The 23910-nt window shown below is 38.9% G+C and overlaps 3 protein-coding genes and 1 long non-coding RNA gene across 4 annotated transcripts; 3 read left to right on the top strand and 1 right to left on the bottom strand.

Moving 5' to 3' along the window:
• The first annotated feature begins 140 nt into the window (after positions 1–140).
• LOC145498634 (uncharacterized) lies at positions 141–3308 on the top strand. Its single transcript, XM_081478544.1, has one exon. It carries the CDS (start codon positions 1612–1614, stop codon positions 2302–2304), a length of 693 nt encoding a protein of 230 aa, XP_081334670.1. The 5' UTR covers positions 141–1611; the 3' UTR covers positions 2305–3308.
• A 2313-nt stretch (positions 3309–5621) lies between these two features.
• On the bottom strand, positions 5622–8562 carry LOC145497568 (uncharacterized). The gene is made up of 4 exons (XM_081477386.1): positions 8137–8562; positions 7489–7645; positions 6943–6966; positions 5622–6039 (listed from the first exon to the last, which is right to left on the bottom strand). The coding sequence occupies exons 1-4, from the start codon at positions 8359–8361 to the stop codon at positions 5789–5791; spliced, it is 657 nt and encodes a 218-aa protein (XP_081333512.1). The 5' UTR covers positions 8362–8562; the 3' UTR covers positions 5622–5788.
• Positions 8563–11521: 2959 nt separating this feature from the next.
• Positions 11522–15178, top strand: LOC145496990 (uncharacterized). The gene has a single exon (XM_081476757.1). The coding sequence runs from the start codon at positions 12100–12102 to the stop codon at positions 14149–14151; it is 2052 nt and encodes a 683-aa protein (XP_081332883.1). The 5' UTR covers positions 11522–12099; the 3' UTR covers positions 14152–15178.
• Positions 15179–16201: 1023 nt separating this feature from the next.
• LOC145496823 (uncharacterized) lies at positions 16202–23556 on the top strand. The gene is made up of 4 exons (XR_014050604.1): positions 16202–18386; positions 19928–21064; positions 22005–22058; positions 22756–23556. It is a non-coding gene; the product is annotated as an uncharacterized LOC145496823 (long non-coding RNA).
• Positions 23557–23910: the final 354 nt, after the last annotated feature.

The following is a 23910-nucleotide window of genomic DNA, read 5'->3' on the forward strand; positions in this document are numbered from 1 at the left end:
CCTGGGATAATTCTCCAACCCGGGGGCTTTTGCTGTCTGTATAATCGTAGGATAGCGCTTCAGTCGCAAACTTTTCTTCAGCTTCTGTTTTCTTTTTTCTTTTCTTTAAAACTCAATTTGTAGGTCGGACAAAATTTATTACTTCGTTCGTTGTTATAAACAGCAGGTCTGACACAAAATGAAAGGAACAAACAAAAGGCAGTCGCCGGAAAAAGAAATATGTGAGAAGCCTGTTTATCTTAAGATCACAGCATGGATAAGTTTAGTTATCCAGGTACAGTGGAATCTCGTGGAACCTCCAAGGGAAACGGAAGCTTGTTCGAGAAATCGGGAATTTGAAATAGGGGTAGAATTACAGTGATGGAAAAGCGAAGCTCGAGAAATGGCTATTTCTCAATATATATTTACGTTCAGTTCCGGATTTTAACATTCTTGTGCCTTTTCTAAGAGGACAAATCGAAAAATGGATTGCTACTAATTGCTTTGAATGGTAAACGCTTCTTGTTTGTCCGTCTCAGAGTAGAAGTCAATTTAAAAAAGCAAGAGCACCAAAATAGAAACCAGATATGATTGAAAACCCTTGATTACGGGTTGTAAACATTTCCATGAGACTATAAGGTATACAATCAGGAAAATAGTATTTCAAGTGCCACCGCCAAATTAGTTAGCAACGATTTCAACTTCGGTGCCAACGTTTTCTATAGTTTCGCTTTGGAATAAGCAACGATAGAAAAATAACTGAACTACAGTGTAATCCCGATTTTTCGAACCTCCAAGGGAAACGAAATTGGTTCGAAAAATCGGATAGCTCGATGAATCGGGGATAAAATTAGTGTTCGACCGAGGAGGGCAAACGACTTTTGGTTAGATTATCGGGAGGTTCGAGAAATCGGGATTCTACTGTATTCCAGGAACAATTTGCATAGAAAGACTATTTTCATTTGTCTACCAAACTCAGCCGTCAGTCCATACTTGATTAAGTGACAATAAGGTGATAGCCAGAAGGTCTTGTTCCGATAAGAAACTACCAATCATTTGATGTATAGAGCCAAGATCTTGATAGACCACAGAGACACAGAGAATGTTTAGTACCGAACCGAAACTACTGTGTAAAAAAGATGGGCCCATGAAGCTTAAAAAAAAGCATACACGCGGACAGATATGAATATTCACGATTAGTACTGAGCATAATTACCTTATACAGTCGATTTTTATTCCTCAGACACCCGACAAGAAAAGAAAATTTTCATTGTTCTCTTGCTGGTACCCGTCTGTTACCAAGGCAACACATGTACAGCTGAACAAACGAGTACCATCTAAAAGTTTAATTTAAATTTTAAATTTTGATCTCCTTGAAAAACGGATGAATAAAGTCAGTAGATAATCAAATGAACTAAGAAGTTTGTATCACGACCTTTTAGCGGCAGCGTATTTGATTGAAACAAACTAAAATCACGAATTGTTGTTTCACTACCACAAACGCAAACACTTTTTGGTCCCGTCATTGAAGGTTTCTTTAATCTGGGGTTATCACGTGACTCTACGTCACCAGGCATTTAAAAAAACTCCAGCTGCTTTGTGTTAGTGTAAGAGTTGATAAATATAAATAGGATGGATTCGACCAGCTTTGAGAACATCAAGTCGGCTGTACAGGGACGTAACTTCAAGGACGAGAAGTTAGACGCGTTGAAGTCGACCCTCTCCTGTTCTTATGGATATCTATCCGCCGAGCAAGTCGCTCAACTTCTTCCGGAGTTTTCCTTTGATGATGACAAAGAAAACGTCGTCGAGATTTGCGCTCCGCGGATGTACAGTATCACCTGCGAGCAAGCAACATCTATACTGGGTGTTTTCTCGTTCGACAAATCGAAAATAAAAGCCTTGGAAGTTATTGCTTGCCACATCGCTGATAATAACTTGGCGGCTTTGGACAGTGCGTTCGATTTTTCCAGCGACAGAGAACGAGCGAAGGAGATTCTCGTGAACCGGCCCCGCTCCGGGACGCAGCCTGGATTACCTCCACAAGTTTACCCGGGTGCTGGGCCTCTGCCCGGAGGTTTCCCTGGGATGGTACCCCAACCAGGAGGTTGCCCTGTACCAGCACCGTATCCAGGACAGCCACCTTACGCGGGACAAAGCCCTTATCCTGGAGCAGGACCACTCGGGGGGATGTGTCCTCCTGGTCACTATCCCTACGGACAACCTGGCCCGGGTGCAGTTCATCCACAGTATCCACTTGGTACAGTGCCACCTCAGTATCCACCCCCTGGGGGATATTATCCATATGGAGGTGCAGGACAATAAATTGTATTTATTCGTGTAAAACTAGCAGGGGCGCAGTTAATTTTTCAGGGCAGTCAGAAATTAAGAATAAGATATAATCTGAGCGCGTGCGTATCTAAGACTGCAACCCTGAAATATGCCTGCCTTTGACATAACAGAACTTGTAGTTTACTGATTTTCATTTCTTTGCTTCAATATTAGCTTGCTTGTTATTAACTGTGCGTGGTAATACCATGCATAGAAATGGAATAATGAAATAAAGTTGTGTTGTGCTTGCAGTACAGGGTGCTAAACGATGGACTGTAGTTTAATCTTAGACGCCAAGAAAAAAATACGACATGATGAATTCATTTATAACAAGCTATATATCTGTCATCCTCAGAGACCCAGGAGCTGCTTATCGGGACGATGCGATATTTTCGGGCGAAAGTTTACTTCAAGAGCAGACAAGCCCCTGGGCACTTATTCTTACCGAAGTTTTACCAAACCAGTTCCAGACGTGTTCGAATTCGGTCCCGCTGATTGGCCAGAAAAAAAAAAAAATCAGCGAGGAGATTTAGCCGGGCGACTCTGTGGTGTTCTTACATGAAGTAGTTCAAGCGAGTTAATTGGCCAGGGAAGGTTCCAGAAAAAGAGATTCAACGAAGCCGAGGAAATCACAAGCACTAACATGGACGCAAGGGAACAATATTCGTCGATCAGTTTTCACGGCAGACTTATCGAAGGTATATCGTAAATTTATATCGCTAATGTACGCGATTTCTACACTTATACTTAGCAATCTAAAAAGTCAGAATGTCTCGGGCTCGTCAAGAAAAACGCTTGTCTCGCCGTCTCGCAAAGTCTGGCATTTACCATTCGCCACCCCTTTTATTAACCGAGCTGGAGGTCTGTATTGGTCGTGTGTACAGACCTCACTGCGTTCGGTCTGTACTCACGACCTCGGTCAAGATTCTCCCATACAGACCGACTTAGCTCGGTTAATAAGATGTTTATTATATGGCAAAGAAGAGAACTTTAATTCGTTTAATTTAGTTGGTTTGCTGACATTTTGCTTGCAAACGGAAATGAGCTTAACTCCGCTTAACTTAAACCTGCTGAAATTTGCTCTTCCTCTTTACTTTTTTTCTTTTTGCCATCAGGCTTTTTGGCACTACCATAAATGATTGAGAAGAAAATAAAAGAAAACGGTGAACATTTTTGTATTTTAGTTTGCCACTTTTTCAACGCAAAATGAAACCGGTCTAGATGGCGGTCTAGATGGGAAAACCTAGACCGCGGTCAATATCGATTTCAGCCAATCAAATTCGTAAATTTGGTAGTTCCCAGTCCTTGTGAGACACAGCCATATAATAAAAGTGAATAGATGACTTATTATATTTCTCGACTTCTGAAACTTTTCACGATGTGCGAATCTCCGTTGCACTGGCCATGATCGGCCAGCTGCATTTTTTTTAATATGAGGGTTTTTCTAGACTTGAAAAACTTACTTGATTTGTGTGTCGGGAAGGCAACTGTAAACATGAAAATTCTGGAGACTTCATGCGAGTTTGACGGCAAGGTGAAGAAATAGAAAGCCTGAAAGGCAGCCACAGAGCAAAGATACTGTTCAGCTGTATTACTATATGAAATTTATATGAACAGCACTTTTGAGTTGAATCTTTTGACACCTAACCATGGCCAATGTAAATATTTGAGAACAATCCTAAATGTAAATTGCCTTTAAAAAGATAGTGAAATGAATATTACTATGCATAAAGCACTGCTTGAGAGGCTTCATTTAAAAGGTAACACCATGGGATCTTATCTGCAGACTCAAAATTGAAGGGTATTATTTTTGCCCCTGTTGGCATTGTGTTCCTGGTTTGCAGTGCATAAATGCTCAGCTTGATCTGAACTGAACCTTCGGTTAACTTCCAATGTTACAGAAACAAAATAAAGCTGATGCGTTCATGCTATTCTTAGTTTTCCTTCAATAAGGTGTCATTTCTCGGGTTGTGGGCCTTAAATAGGGTGTCATTTTTCATGTCCTTCATCCTTAAATAGGGTCAGGGTTTAAGACCCTTGGAGGCACACAGCTATCCGAAATTTATGGAAGTACCCCCCTCCTCCTCCTGATCACAATAAACAGCAACATTGTTTTTTGATAGAACTTCGTCCAGAACATGACCCTGAATTTCTCGTTCGTGGTCAATGACTCCGGGCTTTCATACAACAAAGTAAATTCTCCCTTTCCGTCCAATATCTCTTTATCACTCAATCTGGTTTCCCTTGTACCAGACATGACTAATCAATGTCATGTACATTAGCAATATAAATCACGTACATTAGCGATAGAAATCGCGTACATTAGCGATGTAAATTTACGATATACCTTCGACAAGTCCACCGTGAACATTTATAGGCCAGCCAAAAAATGATAATCTACTGAGGTCCGCAAACTCGTGGCTTGCGTTACAATTTTATTTGTGTCACGCAAAGAAAATTACGCCAGACCCTGGTGGTCAAAGTGGGTTGGGCGGGTCTGAGTTCAGGAAACAGAGTGCGGGAAGATTTTTTAATTCAGTGATGTTGAGATTCCTTTGAATGCTTTCGCATTGTAATGTCGTAGTATTAGCTTGAAAGAATTTCGTGGTAAGAAATGTTTCTATACGTAAACTTCCTGTGGGTTTCATTGCATATGTAGCGTTGTCTTTTGAGAAAATTCAGGTCATCAGTCTTAAAACAACGTGTCAAAGCGAACAACTCCGCTTGACAATCAGTGGAATTGTGAAAAAAAAGTATAATAATTATACTTTTTACGAATTATTCGTAAGGGGAAATTTGTAAATAGCCGATTCTTCAGAGAAATGGGCGAAAACTAATAGAATTCTTTGGGCTGAAACTCGGAACTTTCATGAAATTGTTGAGGGCAAATATATTTTAATTTAATTTAATTTAATTTTTCTTTAAATTAGTATTTTTTAATTTAGTCAATTTTTGATGGTTTTGGTACGTTTTTAGTTAATTTTTAGCGAACTTTTAAACCTGTAAAGTGCTGTTGAATCACTGGAAAACAGCGCTATATGTGTCATTATTATTGTTATTGTCATTATTATTATTATTACTATTACTATTACTATTACTATTACTATTACTATTACTATTACTATTATTATTATTATTATTTTTATTATGATTATGATTATGATTATGATTATTATTATTATTATTATTATTATTATTATTATTAGATTTTTTCAGGGATTTAGACCTTTCCAGTGGAAAAATTCATCCCGGGTGGTTTCTTTAGAGGTGTAAAGAAAAACCCAGTCCTGAACAGCGCTGTTTATATAAGATTGCACCACCAATGAAACTTGCTGTGCGAAAACGATTTAACAAAAGACACAGATATGGTACTTTTTAGTTTTATTTGTCAATAGTTTCACAGAGATTAGTCAAATGTGTTTCACTCTGTATGACGGAAGGTTTTCCATCACGTGGTTACCAGCAGCGCGTTGAACATTTAACACATCAATCCAGGGTGAACCCGGTCTAGTTTCAGCATTTTCTCTCCGAGTTGTCGACAGAGCCTGGAAAAACTCTTCACGATTTTGGTGTTAGCACAATACCTCTTCGAGTAGCCAGCTTCCTTGTAACAAGTAATAAATTCCTGCACATCCTGGCAGATGTTAGAGTTGGAATTCATCTCCTCCAGGAATCGATTAACACACCTTCTGTGAACTCCTCTGGCACATGCTGGGCAGGAATCATAGCCTGAATAAGAAAATTATTTAATTTCAAAAGAATGCAAAATTAGCTTTAGGGAGACTCCCCTATGAGAGAAAGTAACTGGGCTGTTCCTTGCATCTTTTGGTCTATGTTTAAATAAAGTAAATATAGCACACGAAACTTTTTGTATGGGTGTCTGATTTTATATTCTTGTATGTTTTAGGGGTGCAAACTGCTTATTTTGATATTACTAAGGGAACTGGGGACGGACCTATTATATTCTTAACGTCGAGGTGTGTTTTAAGGTTGCACAGGAAAAAATGTAAACAAAAGCACCATCATACTATGCAGGTTAAGATCGTGCTTGAATGATTTAATGTTTTTTCTTTATTGAGGAAAGCACTGGGTGACCATGTCTTTTTCGCCATTTAAGTGACTATTATAACTCTAAAGGGTCCAATAAGACATATGCTATGCCGAAATTGGTCTTCTTAAGGGGCTTGATTCAAATTTCCACGATCAAAACGAGAGTCTCGCCATCAAGAAAATCAGTCACTTTTGCAAATCACAAGAGAGTTTTAAAAAAAAATAAGATTTTAAAAACCGCACAAACGCCACCTTTTAAAGCATATTGCCCTGACTAGTTCTTCTCTGCTGCTTAAGGCCGATTTAATATCTCGGAATACATTCATTTGTGAGTCAATTACAGCAGCGCGCACCCTCCGCCCCCCCACCCCTTCCCTCACCGGGCAGTATAGGCAGTCTGATAAGCGGGGCATAATTCTCAGGTTTGTAGTCTACAGAATCTAGGACGTCGGTCATCGATCTTCCCCGAAGATTTCAAATGCCTCTTGCTTTTGTTGTTCTCAGAGAATCCCGGCTTCATTTGCGGTGATGTATTACGTGTCCCATCTATTAAACTCTAAATAATTGTCTTAGATGACTCACCAACATAATCATGCTTTGTGGATGCTGGAAAAGAAAAGAAAGTCATTGACAACTAATCACCGAGTCATAATGAAGCTTGGCAATCTGGTAAATCCCCAGAATTTATAAACTGCCAAATTCTCTCTCAAATTTCTCTTGACAAATGTATAACGATGAATTCTTTAATCAGTCATTCCAGGAAAAAATTAATGTTTTGATCCGAAACAGATTCTCAGGAAAATGGCAACATATAGTGAAAAACGTGTAGACGTACGGAAGAAGAACAGCTGGTAAACCGACTTTATCAGTCTTGAAAAGTGAACGAGATTTAAGGGGACAAGATAGGACTCTGCTGGGAGAAGCCCTGATAAGGCTTGATGGTGATGATGGTGATGATGATGACGATGATGATGATAATGATACTGACGATGACACTGATGGTAAAAGCCGACGACACGAGCGTACGATTGATTTAATCATCACTAATTTATGCCCAGCTCACATGTTGTCCTGTTTCCCTGTAGAAACTAGATAAAATTAAACACAAGTTATATTGAAGTCTCTTACCATGTAGTCTCTGCTCCAGGTTTGTGTAATTATGATCGCGACAAACGTTGCATTTCTTGTCCACCATTCCGTGTTCCAAGACAACGTAACTGTAATCTTGAAGCCAAGCACCTCCATCACATTTTGCAAGCGATCGTTCCAAGCAATTCATGAATGTCTGTCGAGAAAAGTTGTGTCAAATTTCAGTTGTGTGAAACATTGATGAGATGTGGCACTGAATTCTCTTTGAGCACACTAATCTAGTTCAGTTAATTGTTTAGCATAAACGCCATTGAATTCGCAAAATGCCTTTGCATTTTATTTAAAGTACAGTTTTACCCCCGTGGGGTACTCCCATATAAAAAGGAGGGGGTTAGAAAAGCCTTTTTGGTACGTCTTAGGATATTGATCCGAAAAAATATGACAGAAGATATTTGATAATCAATTTTACGAGTAGAAGGTATTCGAGCAATCGTCTTTATCGCTATTAAAAATTACGAAAGAGTCAGTTGATGTGTTGTTTTAGAATTGGTTCCTCTTAGGGGTGAAATCATTTTCAAGTCACGCCCACAAAACAGGATCTTGGTACCCCTGAAGAGTTTTTTGCAAGATTTCCGACTAACACCAGAGTCCTTTTATATGGGAGTTCCTTCCTTGGAGTTTTACTACCTGTAGAGCTCTGCAGTAGACACGATTTCTAGCATGAATTCCTGGTCTGCGTCGTCCAGTGGAATTCTTGGCGTTTACGAAAACCTGTTTAAATTCATGGTTGCATTTCTTGATCTCTATATACTCGCAAGGTTTTTTGGTGACCGCGGAGGGCGTGGTGCCGACACAGCTGTAAAACTGAAAACAGAAAACAGCGGCGAAGAGAACGAGAGCAATTGATGACATAATGAAGGAACGGAAAGGCTCCTAAAACAATAAGAAAAGAATAGTGATTAAATTTCAATGCTAAAACAAAGCAGAGTGCAATTAATAGCAAAAACTCGAGTTACAAATGTCCTAAAGCCCGCACGTTGCCCTCGCTTCGCGCAAGTGTACTCCGGTCGTAATTTTCTCGACGCCAAGTGTCGAAGCGAGACTCTTGCAAAATCTACCGAGCATTCTTATATAAATAAATAAATAAATAAATATACATTTATATAGCGCCATTTTCCACCAATTGTCCATGGCGCTTTACAATACTTTAAAATTAAAATCCTAATTCTTTAAAAACCTACAATCCTAAATCCTAAAAGTTAAAATCCTAAGAATTAAATACGTTATATAATACAATTAGGCTACAAATAAAAAGTAAAAACTACAAATCAAATGCACGCTTAAAGAGATAAGTCTTAAGATTAGCCTTAAAAACTGCCTCTGCCTCACATCCATGCAGCAAGCAGTTGGCCGCAGTTTCTTCGGTTCTTATGTGCAATTTATAACCACCTCGCTATTTCGTTCACTCCTAGATCATTATTTCGCGAAGAAAAAAAATCCAGTAGTTTATTTTCTTTCTTAAAACCGCCTTGAACGAACAATCCGTTGGGATTAGCAATCCACCGCAGTTTCAAATTTTATATAATCGTTTGAACATAGACCCTCCTAAAATTTTTTCCCTGATCTAAACTCATGTTAACCTAAAGGTTATGTATTCAGTCAAACTCAATTGTTGTGTTTTAAACTAACGGATAACACATTTTATCGTCCTAATTTTAAAATCACCCGTTACAAGTTAGCCCAGCAAAGGTGATTTTACAATCGATCTATACTCACGTTGATCTCCACTGCAGCTCGGCAGAAAGTTAAACGTGTCCTTATCGGGCGTTTAAAATTGTTTCATTTTATAGACGACCCAAGAATTAATTATGGATACTAAAAGACCAGGAAAGAGACTTCAGCTCTATTGTCTGTTATAAAAGAGAAATACAAAAGAAACAATTGATGCACTTGCATGAATATCTTGTGCCATGAAACTAACATAAAGGAGACACTCTTAAAAATTTGAGCGTTCTATTGTCAACCTTTTTACGCGAGCTTAGTTTCAATATATCTACTTTTGAAAGTAGAATAAAAGGCAGCTTTAATTAAGAGTCAAAGAGGTCGCCTTCCTTGGTTGCGAAATTCAGGGCGAGTATCGGCCATAACACCTCAATTGTGGCAAGCAAATAATGCCAACAAGTTAGTGGACTTATATTATTGTGGAACCTTTCAGTTTTGGATTAATTAAAAAATTGATTTGGGATACAGTCATGTGTGTTCCCAGTCAATTTTGTTAATAACCTCTGAATAACTTCTTCTTTAACTTCTCCTTTAACTTCTCCTAGTTCATAACTTCTGAATAGCCAAGGTCTTGCTTCAAACATCAATAACAGTGCTTCAACCCATAGCTTCTTTGCTGCCAGAAACAATGATCAGTGTATTGACACAAGTCGTATTGCAATTTGACTTTAATATTGTCTGGATGTCTGCTTGTTACATATGTTTGGACTGATAAATGCACAGAGCCTGAGATTTTTTAAGATGAGTAAAAGGGTAAACTTGAGTAACAATGCCAACATTTTCGGTAAATAGAGCGCAGACAGTTAATATCAGTCTCAATGTACTGAAGGATTTAGTGTAATGATCCAAGCCATCATTATTTAATTAAACAGCACTCATTTGAAACACTTTCAATATTGTTTCATTATAATTTGAATGAAACCCCGTCGCCCATCATCCTATTAGTTGCTTGTTAATTTTTTCAGTTGCCCGCTTGAGTCTTTCCCTCACAATTAATACATTTTTTGTGCATGACTGCCGTGTAAATTACCTCATTGTGATTGGCTGATGGGAGCCCAATTTATCGTTAATTATTGATTTGCACCGCAGTGCAAATTAGAACACGCACCTTCGTAATTTTCTCAGTCATAGAATAAATAATAAAATGAGTAATCGTATGGAAGTTCGAGCAATTAAGGATTTAAACTACTCGTAAAAATTTTATAAAACCTGTCAAATTGCACTCGTCTAAAGACCACTAAGGGCTCGTGCAATTTTGAGAGAATCTTCAAATATCACTTGAAGTGTTAATACTTAATTGCATTTGCACTCGTACGATTACCTTTACTAATATTGGTTTTCTTTCTGTCTTCACGTATATTGTCCCTGTTTTACGTTCTTCCCTCTTTTTTTTTTCTCTCTCCGTTTTGATACACATCGTTCGCTTTTTACGTGCTTCATGCCTCCATCTCTCTTGTTCTAAACTGCGGTAGCCTTCTAACTCTTTCTATTCTAAAAGGTTGAGAGAGCAAAAAGCAAATCGTAATTTTTAAGCAGATTACGACATTTTTTAATTTATAAGACATGTTCCGATGTTACTAACATCATCGTCAGTTACAGAATATTTGAAAAACCGTTAGGACTATATCGAAACATACATATATCGAAACATGTCTTATAAATTAAAAAACGTCCTAATCTTTCTATTCTCTCTCCCTCCGACCGCGCTTCGTTCTTTTGGTTTTCCCCTGTCCCTCCCCTTTGATCGTCCGCCTGCCACGCAGGCTAAGCCGACACACTCGATGAGGAGCATGCGAAGGCGTGGAGTGTGCGCAATACGTGTGATTGTACTCTCGCGGATTACTGGGCAAAATAGTTGATCATCCATGGCTGAATTGTTACTTCTTCCTCCAGGGAAGAGTGGGTTTCGACTATCTGACGGAGCCACTGACTATTAGTTCAAAAACTATAGATTGTTTTAAAATTCGAATGAAAAACATATCCACAGGAACCCGCTTTGTTTGCATGGAGCTAGACACTGCATGTCAGACTTAAATTTGAAGTAAAAATAAAATACTCTCGATCGAAGTTTTTGAATACTAAGGACTTCTAAAGAGTTGTCAAAGTCTATTGCTGCTTCCATATTTGTTTACCGTACGGTGAAAGTACAAGATTTTATCTATTATTGTATGAGTCTGTTTCTAGATTCTTCTATCACTTGCTTGTTTATCATTGCAATAGGGTCGACGCGTTGCCTAAGCTGCCAGCTGAACCACAAAAACAAAACAAAAAATATAGATTAATATGCAGTTTGGGTTTAATTTCTTGTGCGGCTCTTTTATCTTTTTATTAGTTTTCGCCATTTATAAATGTTTTGTCTGCAGCATAGTCCTAGAAAATAAATTTTAACCACTGGCTTTTCAGCAATAGCGATTCGAATTATTGGAGTGGTGGCGGAATGGAGTGGAGTTGGCTGACAGGGCGATTGGAGGTACCCTGTATACATTACGGAAAAGCGCTTTTTACATAGATTATTTTAAAATGTTTTTGTCTTTTTTCAGTTGTAATATTTGATATGTATTTTTATCAAATGAATAAGGGAATTATTCTTATTATTATTGACTGAAAAGGGGAACGCACGCTTCTATCATGGCTTTTGAGCATTTCTATTGCATCATGGGCGCACAATAACTGTATTGGAACAACTAACCTGCTCTCGTTCCCAAAACAACTTAAGTTAATTGATCCAATTAACAAGTGGGTCATAGAAAACTCAGCACGTGTTCTCAGTGGTTGGTTGTCTGACTTTAGATGGCTATCTTGTGTGAAGAGGAAATAATGACACAGTCACGCTCTGTTTGGTAGCTTTCGAAATTTATGCGCTGTTAAATGGCTTCGCGACCGATCTACTGTCTGTGTTTTTATCTGGTGGCTATTACAAGCTTATGGGACTCAAAACCTTGTCTCAGTGCTGCGGTTTTATCCAAAGAAAAGCATAGTTGTTCTTTCCCGGGTTTTTTACAAGAATCATGCAAGGAATCGACTAAAAATTGTCGTCTTTGGTCGCAAGGAAAACGACGTCCATTTGACGAAAATTTCGCTTTCTATGAGCACCAAGCCAGTGAGCGAAGAGGAGAATATACTTGGAGCTTCAATGGAGGGAAAGTCGAGATCTTTGGAGATGAGCATCCTTTAGTGGCTTCTTTGGAGTTTTACTGTTGGAAGAAACTTTCTCCCCATGTTTTTATCATCTTGTCCAAGAATAATGAAACGAACGAAAATGTGAAATATTCTTGTATCAAATTCAGGAAGAGAGGGCGAAATGTGATTGAATTGGAACGTACTCAGTGGAAAGACAACCATACAAGCCTAGCTTCATGTAATGTGAGCGATCTTAACACTGATGAAAGTCCTTTGATTTTAACTTCTGCGTGGGAGATACCCGACTGCCCACCTGAATTGAGGGGAGGACTTCAAATTATGAAGGCTTACAATGCATTAACTCAACAAGAATGTGTGTCTGATAATGACACTGGTTTAGGCACGCTCGAATCGGACTGCATGGGTAAAGAAGGCATCTTGATCCATTTCCAAGAACGGAAAAATTGTTCTCTTAGCAAACGCAGTTATGCTGCGTTTTATCTGGCCCTCTCTTGCTATAGCACTCCATGGAAAGTTGAAAATTATACATATTTCATCGCGAAAAGTCGAACTATAGCAAGAAATGCCTTTACACTCGCAGACTTTCTCTGCGTCAGGTTCCAGCGGGTATTAAACGCAAGCGGTGAAGAATTTACCCTGCAACTGTACAAACAGCCAATTTGCCTGCGCAATGCGTCGGCCTCGGCGATATCGCTGACCATGCACTTGAGGCGAAGAGAGAATGCTGAAGAAACAGACATTCCTTCTTCTGAGATCACTCGAACGGAATGCAGCTTTCCAGAAAAATTTCAAGGAATTTGGAAGGAAGTATCCCTACATAATGGCTTCCAGAATGTCTTGATAAACGAAAAAACAGTTTATATCCCTCCATATGGAGAATTCCATTGCAAACAACAGTATATTTTTCAACACCAGGCTCCCTACGAGTGCAGTTCATTAGTCACCGGGAAATGGCCTGGAACGGGGCGAGCGAAATTCTTCCACGATGACTATCTGTTGTTGTCAAATTTCACCAATGGATGCCGTCCGCGACTGACTCGCTTTGGAATCACAGACATTATCGGGAGTGATGTGTTAGTGTATAGACTCTCTCAAAGCCAGCCGATTCTGAGCGTAGGGCATACAGAGTTCCTGGAATACTACTATTTTAATCATCTTCTAAGACTGTTTTGCTCGAGCTGGCTTCCTTATGCAAGAGATCCTTATCCCATCTGGGGACGAAATATCGACAAAATCATAATGGAACGTACTTCAGTTGCTAAAACAGCTCGCTGCTCTCTACCACCCTTGAGTAAAGGAGTTTACTATTTCAATGCGGTGAACGCTGACCAAAGTGAATGCAGTGGACAGACCTCGCGCATTCAGTTTGCGTGCGAGAAGTCTTTCGCTTTTGAAGTGAAGTATGACCCAAGGTGCCAGAAACCCGATGTCTCATTTACTTGCATGGGATTAGCGTGGAAACTTGGCGAGTTTTCCTTGGTTCAAGACGTCAAAACTAAAAATATTAGCTGCATGTGGTTTGATGAGCTAAGCAACCAACTGTTCCGCTTGAACTCGCCTCAGTGCCCCGACATTGACTGGGGCCGTAAACGGCCAGGAAACGATGTCAACTACGATGAAAAGTTCGTGCTTCAGTATTATAGCAAATGCCCAGTTATTTCCAATGGAGGAAGAATTGACTATCCGGTAGTAAAGAAGAGAAGAAATGCATCAGGAAATTTTAACGAAGCGTCACTCTTTATGATCCTAACTTGTCTCGTAATTGCGATCATGCGCTAGTTAGAAGAGCGTAATTCCAGCTTGTGAAGTTTCATTCTCGTCCCAGGGCCGTCTGTCCCTCCTGTCTGGCGGGGCCTTGGCACGAGTAAAAAGGTGGTTCCAGAGACGCGTGATTTGATTGGCTAAATTCTTGGACTAAGATTTTCACTAATTCAGCGCTGGTCTCAATCCCGAAAATATCCACTGCTTGATCTCTAACTGAAACCGTTCTATTACAGCGCCTACAGAGTTTAAGAACTCCACCTTGAATTGTATTTACGTTTTGATTTCCCTTCAATAAATTTTTTCAAGGTCTTCAGGTGTCCTAATGGAACGGTTTTAGTAAGAGATGACCACTGGATATTCTCGGGAGTGATACCAGCGTTGAATTTGTGAAAATCTTAGTCCAGGAATTTAGCAAAATAAATCATATATCTCCAGAATCATCTTTTCCTCTTGCCAACGCCCCGTCGGCAAAGAAGGACGAGAAGCAGTGGGGACGAAAATGCAAAGTTTGCCTTTAGTTTCTTGAGGAGTTTGATCGAAAATAGATTCACACGATGGAAGATGGAAAGTCATGAAGTTTTTCGTTAAAATGGAAAGGTTGTGTGACGAGAAAGCAAGCCTATTTGAGGGCAGTTGAACGGAGTAAAGGACTGAATTGGGGACACTTAATCAGATTTTTTAGCTTTCAGCTGAGTAAAACCCTCTTTTTCCATCTGACAGTTCAATTAAAATTTGACCAGTTTCTAGGACGTTTTCTAAGCTCCTTGTTTAGACTAAGGAAATCTTAACATGTAATATATACATAAAGGGTTAATCTGTTTAGTATAAATATAAGTTATTAGCCGTTATAACATTGCATCTTTGAAACTGATTTGGTATAAACAAATTTTCATTGTATGCCGGTTGTGATTTTGATTTGCATGGCATTTTCTATTCTATTTTTCACTCCCTTGGAGAAAGCTTCCATTCAAAATTTTAAATTATAACAATTTTATATTTCTTTCTTTTCAAACAGATACTGACAAAGTTTTGCAAGAATAATTCGTCGTTGTGTACTTCTGATAAAATGTTTGATATACAGGACATGATATGCATATCTGAGCTTCCGTAATATTACGTCAACAAACTTTCGCTTACGTTTTTTCAACTTCTTTTTGGGTGGGTGGAGTGGGCTTCCATCATGGGAAAATCTGAAGGAATTGTGAACAGGCTTATCAGTTATACTTGGAACGGACTAATACGGATCAATACCCATAGTATTCTACTTTGTGAAAAGGAGAACACTTTGGACAAAGATTTGAGGATATCCTCCATCTTCAAGCAGGTCACCAGGCTAAAAGAGAAATCCCGGAAGAAATTGCAAAGCTACTTGATTGTGGAGAAAATCAAATACGAGGTTACTTTCGGGGCGGGCGTTACTTTTGGGGTCGTTACCCCGGGGTCGTTATTTTCGGGGAAGCGAAAAACATTACTTAAATTGATACGACTGACCTCTTTTTACGAAATCCTATCATATCCTATATCTCTTTATGCCATAAGGCACATAAAGCTTTGACATTCTCTTTCCAACCACTACGGTTTGCTGCGAGGTTTCTGACATTCGCCCATGACTTTATTTAAGAAATAAAAGACGTAAATTCGCAAAAATAGAAATTCATAAACACGATATACAGTTTTTCGTCCCAGTCTTAATAAATGCTGCTGCCAAATGGATAGGCCCTTCCTGTCTAGACCGTGTTATCAGTAGTCAGCAGGCTAGTCAGGAACCTCCTGATCCCTACTTTCGGAACTCTGAGGGGTCGTTACTTTCCGAAGTTCACGGAATTATCAGATAACTCCAAATATTATGAAAGTTCAATAGAAATCAGACGAACACGAAGTCTGGCAAGTGCTGTAATGACATGAAATGCAAACACCCTCAACAACATAGGGGAAGGGGATGGGGGGTGGGGTGGGTTTTTTTCTGAGCAAGACCTTCAGGTCGAGTAAGTCCTGCACTTTCGGAATCCTGCACTGGCCGATAGCTCAACCCCACCCCCACCCCTGCAATGTATGACCGGGATAGCCTGTGTACGAAAACATGGCCGCAAACATGGAGAAGGTTAGAGAAGTCTTTCTCTCGTAAATTACTGGTTGAAAAGGTAATATTCCGGTGTTTTATACCTCTCATATATATAAAGGCGCAATTTTATGACTTAAGTAGGTGGTGAATTTGCAATGGAATTCTTACAGCAGGGGCTATTTCACTCATTCCGGGGATGGGATTGCAGACAAACGCTTCTAAATTGTACAAGCATTTACGCCTCGTTATTTAAGAAATTAAAGGAATTAATTTTCTGCAATCACGCAAGTCAGTCGTTATATTGCAAGTTACGGATTAGAGGCACATATGTATGAAAAGTACGTTACGATCTTAGGGCAACTTAAGAAGTTTCTGCTTTAATAACAAAACACTTGATTAAGTACTTGGAGATCCCTGGACTTAAGCTAACCTTCACACTTGTTGAAAGCTATAAGCAGTCATCTCGCAAATCGTTTTGAAATCTCCTCATTTTTGGATAAAGAAAATTAAAAACAGACCTTGCGCACGTGGAAATTCCTGCTTTGGATACCTTTTATACATTTTCTTTGCAGATAATTTCACAGTTACATATATGACCACAAAATTGTTGGATATTGGACTGACCCCTTGTGATTGGAGTGGATGTATGGTGTATGGCATTTGCGGACTGCAGACTACATTTTGGGCCTGGATATTGCTCCGGTTAGCCTGAATAGGGCCCAGGGGGAGGGGGGTATTCCCAGAAAAATTGGGTGTGTGTGTGAACCCCCTTTCCCAAAACCCTTACCCTATTTACAACCAAATTCTGCAATTTTTCCTACCCTATTTATGACCTGACCAAAAATTTAATACCCCATTTATGATCTGACCCTTAAATCAATACCCTGTTTCAGACTTGCCATATAATTAGTTCCCTAGTTCAGACCAATGTTAAACATAGTTTATGAAAGGCTTTTGTTGATGGTTTTATCAATAATGATGAAAAAGTACCTTCTTTTTAAAAACATACCTATATCAAGACTAGAAGGCAAAAGCCATATCCTATTATTTTGTGACCAAAATGGACAAAATCGACACCCTTTCTATGACCCAAACTGCTGAAAAACCATATCCCTATATAGCCCATATAAGGGAGTTCCCTCCGGGGAATAGTGCTCAGGTTAGCCTGTTTAAGGTTAGTTCTCGTTAATGGAAATGGGAATATGATTACAAAGTCTGTGGTCTATGGTCTGCAGTCTACAGTCTGCAAACGTCACAAACCAGGTCAAGATTGGCTAGGTTTTCAAGACAGTAGAACTGGGGAAAATAGAAAAATGCTTGTAACATAAAATTTTGTAATGAGATGGGATTTAAAAAGTTTGGAGCAACAAAAGAGGCAAGATGAAACCAGTGAAAGCTCTATGACATGGGAAGTTCAGAGCTATTCTTCTCATACCCCACACAAAACCTTTATTTTTGCACTAAAAACATAATAGATAACCTTTATTTATCCCCCAGTGTTTATAGCTCAAAGGCTAGCAGAGCTGAGCAAACACCTGAAACAAATAATTCAAATTGAACATAATGTTGCTAAGAATCCCAACTGGTCAGAGACAAACCAGTTGGCTATTTATAAACCTAACCAAGGATTTGAACTTGGGGCTACTGTGAAACAAATCCAGGTAGCAGTCAGAGCGGAACTTGAACTAAGGACTGCTGGATTGCGAGTCCATTACGCTGACCACTCGGGCACGCTGCCTCCTGCACTGTACATGTTTTCTCAACTTTTTAAAAAAAAACAAAAAACAGAAAATCCTGGTTAAATCACTTGTGTCTGTAGTATTTATATCTCACTGACACATCAGGGAAGTATTCTGGAAGATTCTGACAGAGGTCAATTATAACCTTATCTATGCATTCAGAATCAAATAGTTGGTTTGCTTTATCTTCACTGGTTTTACCTTTGTTTAACTATTTTCAGTTACATTTAAATATCAGATGACAGAAGGTGTCTTAAACAAACTGAAGAATAACTTGGAAATCTGTCAGCGATAAAGGCCAAAAAATGTACCGTATTATCTTGAGAAGGATACAAATATCTCCCATAGCTGTAAGAAGACACTACTGGACGCAGGGTGACGGACCAAACTACTCAAAAAATATGTTAATGGTTGGAATTGGAACTGTGATTTGTGCAGCTGTTGGTGTAGTAAGTTTTCTCAGTCACATTGTATTGCACGATATCAAGAAATGTCTCTACTTAACCAATGAAAATAATGTCACTGTAAAATCTGAGAGCTGGGATTTCCTGACTGTTTGGGAGGGGAGGTCAAGGGGAAGGGGGTTTCAAGCCAAACAAAAATCTTCCAGAAGCGTACAGATTAATTCTTTTTTTCTCTCCTCAAAGGTTGCATGACAATTGCAACATGACAGTTTCAATTTAGTGATATGTTTTGTATGTAGTGTACAAAGTGATTCTGCCCTTGACTTGACTGTATCAGCCATTTAAGATCACCTGGGCCCATTTCTCAAAGGCCCCAAAAAGTTTTCACACCTGGAAAGTGGTAGCAAAATCTCATACCTTTGATTACAGCGCTGTTTTATTCACATATTCTTAATATGAACAGAGGTTCTCTTCATACAAGGAGTTTCAGGCATATACACTTCTCTGTTTTTAGGGGCTTTTCGAGAGGTTTCCAGGGCTTTTCAAGAAACAGGCCCCAGGCCAGGGTTGTTTCACAACTGCAGATCATTCTACAATGAGCCAAGTGGCCCATACAGCTGGAGCTTATCCCAGTTTCAGTAGAACTAAGTGACCAAGAGTTTTTCTAATTCTACTCCTCCCTGGACGGGATGTTAGTCCGTCGCAGGGTTACACCCCCGGCATGAAATTCACTGGTACCCATTTATACATTACTCCTGAGTGGCGCAAGGCACTGAGAGTAATGAGTGTCTTGCCCAAGAACACAATGCGATGTCCCCAGTCAGGGTTCAAACCCAGATTACTCAATGTGGAGTTCAATATGCTAGCCATTGTGCCTCTGTCTCCGCTAGCTGCTCATAGATTATTTTCAGATTAAGTGTTATTTAAGGATGAAAATCTTGATTAGGAGCCTGGTTACCTAGTTCATGGGAGGCATAATGACTAGCACAAGAGGCTCCTGATTGATTGGTCTGGGTTTGAGCCTTAGCTGGGGTCACTGCCTTGTGTTCTTGAGCAAGACTCTTACTTTTGCAGTGGCTCCATCAAGATGTATAAATGGGTACCGGTGAACTTAATGCTGGGGGGTAACCCTTTGAAAGACTTCCATCCCTTCCAGGGGGGTTGTAGAAATACTCCTAGTCACTGGGTTAAATTAAAACCTACTTTGCTAAAATGGGATAATACAATCTGAGAAACAAATGTAGTAAACAGGATCAAAACCTTGTCCAAAATCCCATCTGGAGGGTGGCTGACTAGTTGGTTATTTACAAAATATGGAGGAGTTGATTTAGGACCACCAAACACAAATCCGTTTGGTGGCAGGGAGGAGGATTTGAACCTGGAACCTCCAGATTACTGACAGTTCAGTGCTGTAACCACTTGGTCATGCTGCCTGCAGATAAAACAAGCTACCGCAGTATTGAGCACTTGGCCTTATGCAGACTTAACCAACTTTACCCTTTTTAACTTTAAAAATTATTTAAAAAAACAGGTAACAACGTCTTTAAAGTTTTTTTGTTCTGTTTTTTTCTTGTTTTGTTTTTTAGGGGTATGGAAGGTGGAAATTTGACAAGGAGTTAGACGAAAGATGATATGCCAGAGTCAAAAACCTTAATTAAACTCTAAGTTAAATATGCAACAAATTTAAGTGTATTTACAGGCTACGAAGCTCAAAGTTTTCCTGCATAACAGTATGTTAGGAAGTAAAAATCATAATATTCAAATACGTGTCTTCGTTCCAGCTCTGTGATGCACTATTTATATTACTATAATTTCCTGAAAATAATTTCATATATTGGTCCCAAGAAATAAACAGCGACAATGTTCGCAATTTTGTTCACATTTGGGGATTGTGTAAAATAAGGGCGCTGTTTCCGTTCACAAGAAATCAAGAAAACTGGCTTGAAAGAAATTACTTAAACTACTTTTCCTAATACAAAACTATTGATGTAATAGAAAATAAGAACAATCTTCACTGTTGGCTTCAAATATACTTAGTTTATGAGCTTTTATTCTGGAGAACGTCTTGAAAACAGATATCGTGTGATTCCGTGACGGGTCTCACGAAATAGGAAAGTCACGAAAGCGTGAAAGTTCCGTTTCAGCGAACACGACAATTTTTTTTTTTTTTTTATGGAAAATGGTTGAAAAACACCAAGAGAACATTCAGTAAAGGTTATCTCGTTTGGATAAACCTTTTCACAATGCAATTAGCTCACCAGGGAAGATAAACTGTAGAGAAATGCACTATTTTGTCGTTTTTTGTGTTTGCGTGATGAGCGAGTATGACGTGACACGAGTAAACCCCGCCCAATAACAAATGCCAATCTACTCTTGTTTACTCACTGAGATAAATAGTCATATATGGGGCAATCGAAGTCATTTTGACAGGAATAAATACACCTGGTTCTGCTAGCGGCCAGTCGTTGTCAAATCCTCCTTAAAATAGCCTCTTGTAAGCTCGGAACTTTGTGCATTACTGTTGTACGATGTCGCTGAAAGCTTGTTCAAGAATTGTTCGTGCTTGTGGTGTCGCCAGTTCTCCACAGTTTCTTGCAAGGTCTCTTCCTCGTCGACTTGGTGAGCGAAGCTTGTACCTCAAGCAAGATAAAAGAGCTAGCACTAAGGAAGAGCTTGGCATGTTTATCTTTGGTCTTGGTGCTCTTTCAACCGCTGTTGTTTGGGTAAGAAAACCCTCCTAATTTTCAGATGTTTTGATGCACTCGTTAATTCGATATAAAAAGTCGTGCCTATAGCAAAACGAAGTGCCGCGTAGATTCAAAGCGAAAGAGGAAAATCTTATTTTTATCGTTTACGCTACACAAGGATTTAGAAAGTTACCATCTTGGTGGTTGAAACGAGAAGTAATAGATTTAAAACATACTTTTTCGTAAAAATTCTAACGACTTAACGCTAAAAGGACGCGGAACTACAAGACGTGAGTCAATGCACGTATTTGCCAGGCGGATTTGTTTTGCTTCCGTGAATATAGATATCTGAACGATGGACGCCTTTCTTTCACTTTCACAATCGAAACACATTTCGGATTATATGTAGCCCTGAACTCACATTATCGAAGAAATATGTGGCAAGTAAATAAATGGAGACATGGATCCCCTGGCGAAGAACAAGCGCTTTGTTTACCGAATGCGTGGCCATTATTATATATATGTATATATTTTTAGTACAGACAAGGCGTGCCCTTTCTAATACTCGAGGCCTTTTCTAGGAAGGGTCGAATCTTACAACTGACAGGTCCTAAAATTTCAAATCCATATGGCCTAAAGAACTCACCCCTAGCAAGTCTTTGCACAATCCCCACCCGACCCCTGCCCCACCCCTACCCCCACCTCCAATCCTTGAAACTCTCGCTAGCTTAGTTTAGTGGACATTTATTGCAGAACGTTTTAGTCCCTTTCGATCTTAATCACTTTCAACTCAACAAAACTGGCTTTATTTGCCTAAAGGATCAATAATGCCTTCCACTGGATAAATCACTGGAAAAACAAAACAAAACAAACTGAATCTGTACTAATCTCTTTCCCAGGGTCTCTCTTCTTCCAGCCCCTGGAACATGGTTCAATGAGTATTATTTGTACTATTTATTTGTTGTTATCTGTGTAGGGAATAAAGGACGGTGCATTTTCATTAAACATGACTCCAGCTGAACGAGCCAAGGTAAAAAGAAAAGTTTTATGTCACTGCTTACTTAAAAAAAATTAATATTTTGGTTAACCAAACCTTTTATAAACCATTTCCTTTGATGTAGTATTTGAAGCTTCATTTGTACGTAGCTTCCCACAAAAAAGTGAGACACATTTAATAGGGAGACTAAACTGTCCACAGTTAGAATTATGTGGCATTCAGTCTACTGTGAACTTAAATTTGACCTTTTATGGGTGCCTTGGAAAATTTCTGATGATCACCCCAATTCAGGTCACTTTTATTTCAGGGAGTATGTTGCCACAGGTTTCATTTGATAATATTATTGAATACAATACTGTTTGCCATGGAATCTTCTATGGTAAAAATAGTCTTAATTGTACCATAGTGTTTTATAGAGATTGGAAATGGTTAGTTTTCAAGTGATCTGGGTTTTAGCCAAAGGTAGGCCAGCCTGCTCATTGCAGATGTCATTCTTTGGCCAGACGTTTTACTCTTACAGTGGCTCTCTTCACCCAGGTATATAAATGGGTAACAGAAGTTTGATGGGAAGGGTGGTAGGGTGTAGGTCTACCAGCCTCTCCCCCTCTGCGGTCCCTGTAATAATGCTACACTGAAACTTGGATGAGCTCTGATCTGCGGTGACCCTTGTTTTATTCAAGCTAATTGAACAGATAACTGGGTTGAATGATAGATGAGAATTTTATTTCAGATGGAGGCAGGAGAGGAAGGATCTGCAGAATGAATTAGAGATCAAGCCTTGCTAAATCACTGAGTTGCAGCAAATGTCATGAAGCTGTATTTGCACTCGTTTCATTTGACTCATTGTAATTCGTTGTTATATTTCAGATATTAATTTTTTTTAAGATAGTTTGGGTTTATAGATGTGGACATTATAATGTAGTCACTGTAATATATATACATCAGGTTAAATATTGTTATAGCTCAAATTAATGAGGTAAAATTGTAATGCACAACAACTTATGCATGTATCTGTTGTTGTGTACTGTAACTGTTTCTTATAATATTTGTTTTATATTGTTAAAAATTAAAATAAAAATTGTTTTAAATAATGTAACCTTATGGTTTAAACAGCCAATCCAGGATTAAATTTCTTAACTGTATTAACTTGTGGGTAAAATTGCAGTGCTCAAAGCAGGGTTAGTTGGTGGGTTACTTAACCTCTGTTTAGGGTAGATTAACTCCCCATATTTCGTATCCCATGATACTCTTTGTTGGTTTTTAAATGCCCAGACTTGCTCCTCATGTACTCGTACATACAAGTAATGAATATTTAGAATAATGACAGTTTAATAGCAAACATGACATGAATTTAATAGCAAGGAAATAGACGTAGAGGAATTATATGATATAAACTTAAATCAATTTTTAAGATCAGCTTCAATTTGTTATGAAAAGTGACCATTTAGTTAATCAGTAGGTGTCTTTCCATAACAATAGTCTAAATTCTGAGTTGTAAAGCAACTGATTATACACTTGCTAATCAGTTAAATTGCTTTGAGAAATATTATAAAATAATATTAACAGCAGCTTTTAATAGAATTAAAGGGTCCTTATGGATACTTTGAATAGTAGAAAAATTTTCATTGCCATGCTGCACCTCTGTGACATACAAGATACTAAGATATGGGCGAAAATAACTTCTGTGCATGCGAAGAAGTGCAGCAGGATGGAGGTTTCTGTCGCTGAAGGGAGGTGGGTGGGGCAAGAAGGGAACTGAGCTGTTGGGGCATGAATGGATAACAGGTCAATCACAAGTGCGAAGGGAGTATAAATACTATGCTCAAAACCCATGGGTATTACAGATGTCTCTAGGGGAGAAATTTGCTAATTTATGTAGCGTTCG

Source organism: Orbicella franksi, chromosome 9, assembly GCF_964199315.1.
Source record: "Orbicella franksi chromosome 9, jaOrbFran1.1, whole genome shotgun sequence".
NCBI classification, from domain to species: Eukaryota; Metazoa; Cnidaria; class Anthozoa; order Scleractinia; family Merulinidae; genus Orbicella; species Orbicella franksi.

What these genes read in the sequence shown, in the direction of transcription:
- LOC145498634 (XM_081478544.1), top strand. Translation starts at nt 1,612, where the DNA reads ATGGATTCGACCAGCTTTGAGAACATCAAGTCGGCTGTACAGGGACGT.
- LOC145496990 (XM_081476757.1), top strand. Translation starts at nt 12,100, where the DNA reads ATGGCTTCGCGACCGATCTACTGTCTGTGTTTTTATCTGGTGGCTATT.
- LOC145497568 (XM_081477386.1), bottom strand. Translation starts at nt 8,361, where the DNA reads ATGTCATCAATTGCTCTCGTTCTCTTCGCCGCTGTTTTCTGTTTTCAG. An exon ending in TCTACTGCAGAGCTCTACAG is followed by an intron (nt 7,646 to 8,136) that starts GTAGTAAAACTC and finishes TTTTCTCGACAG; the next exon opens with ACATTCATGAATTGCTTGGA. An exon ending in CACAAAGCATGATTATGTTG is followed by an intron (nt 6,040 to 6,942) that starts GTGAGTCATCTA and finishes TTTCTTATTCAG; the next exon opens with GCTATGATTCCTGCCCAGCA.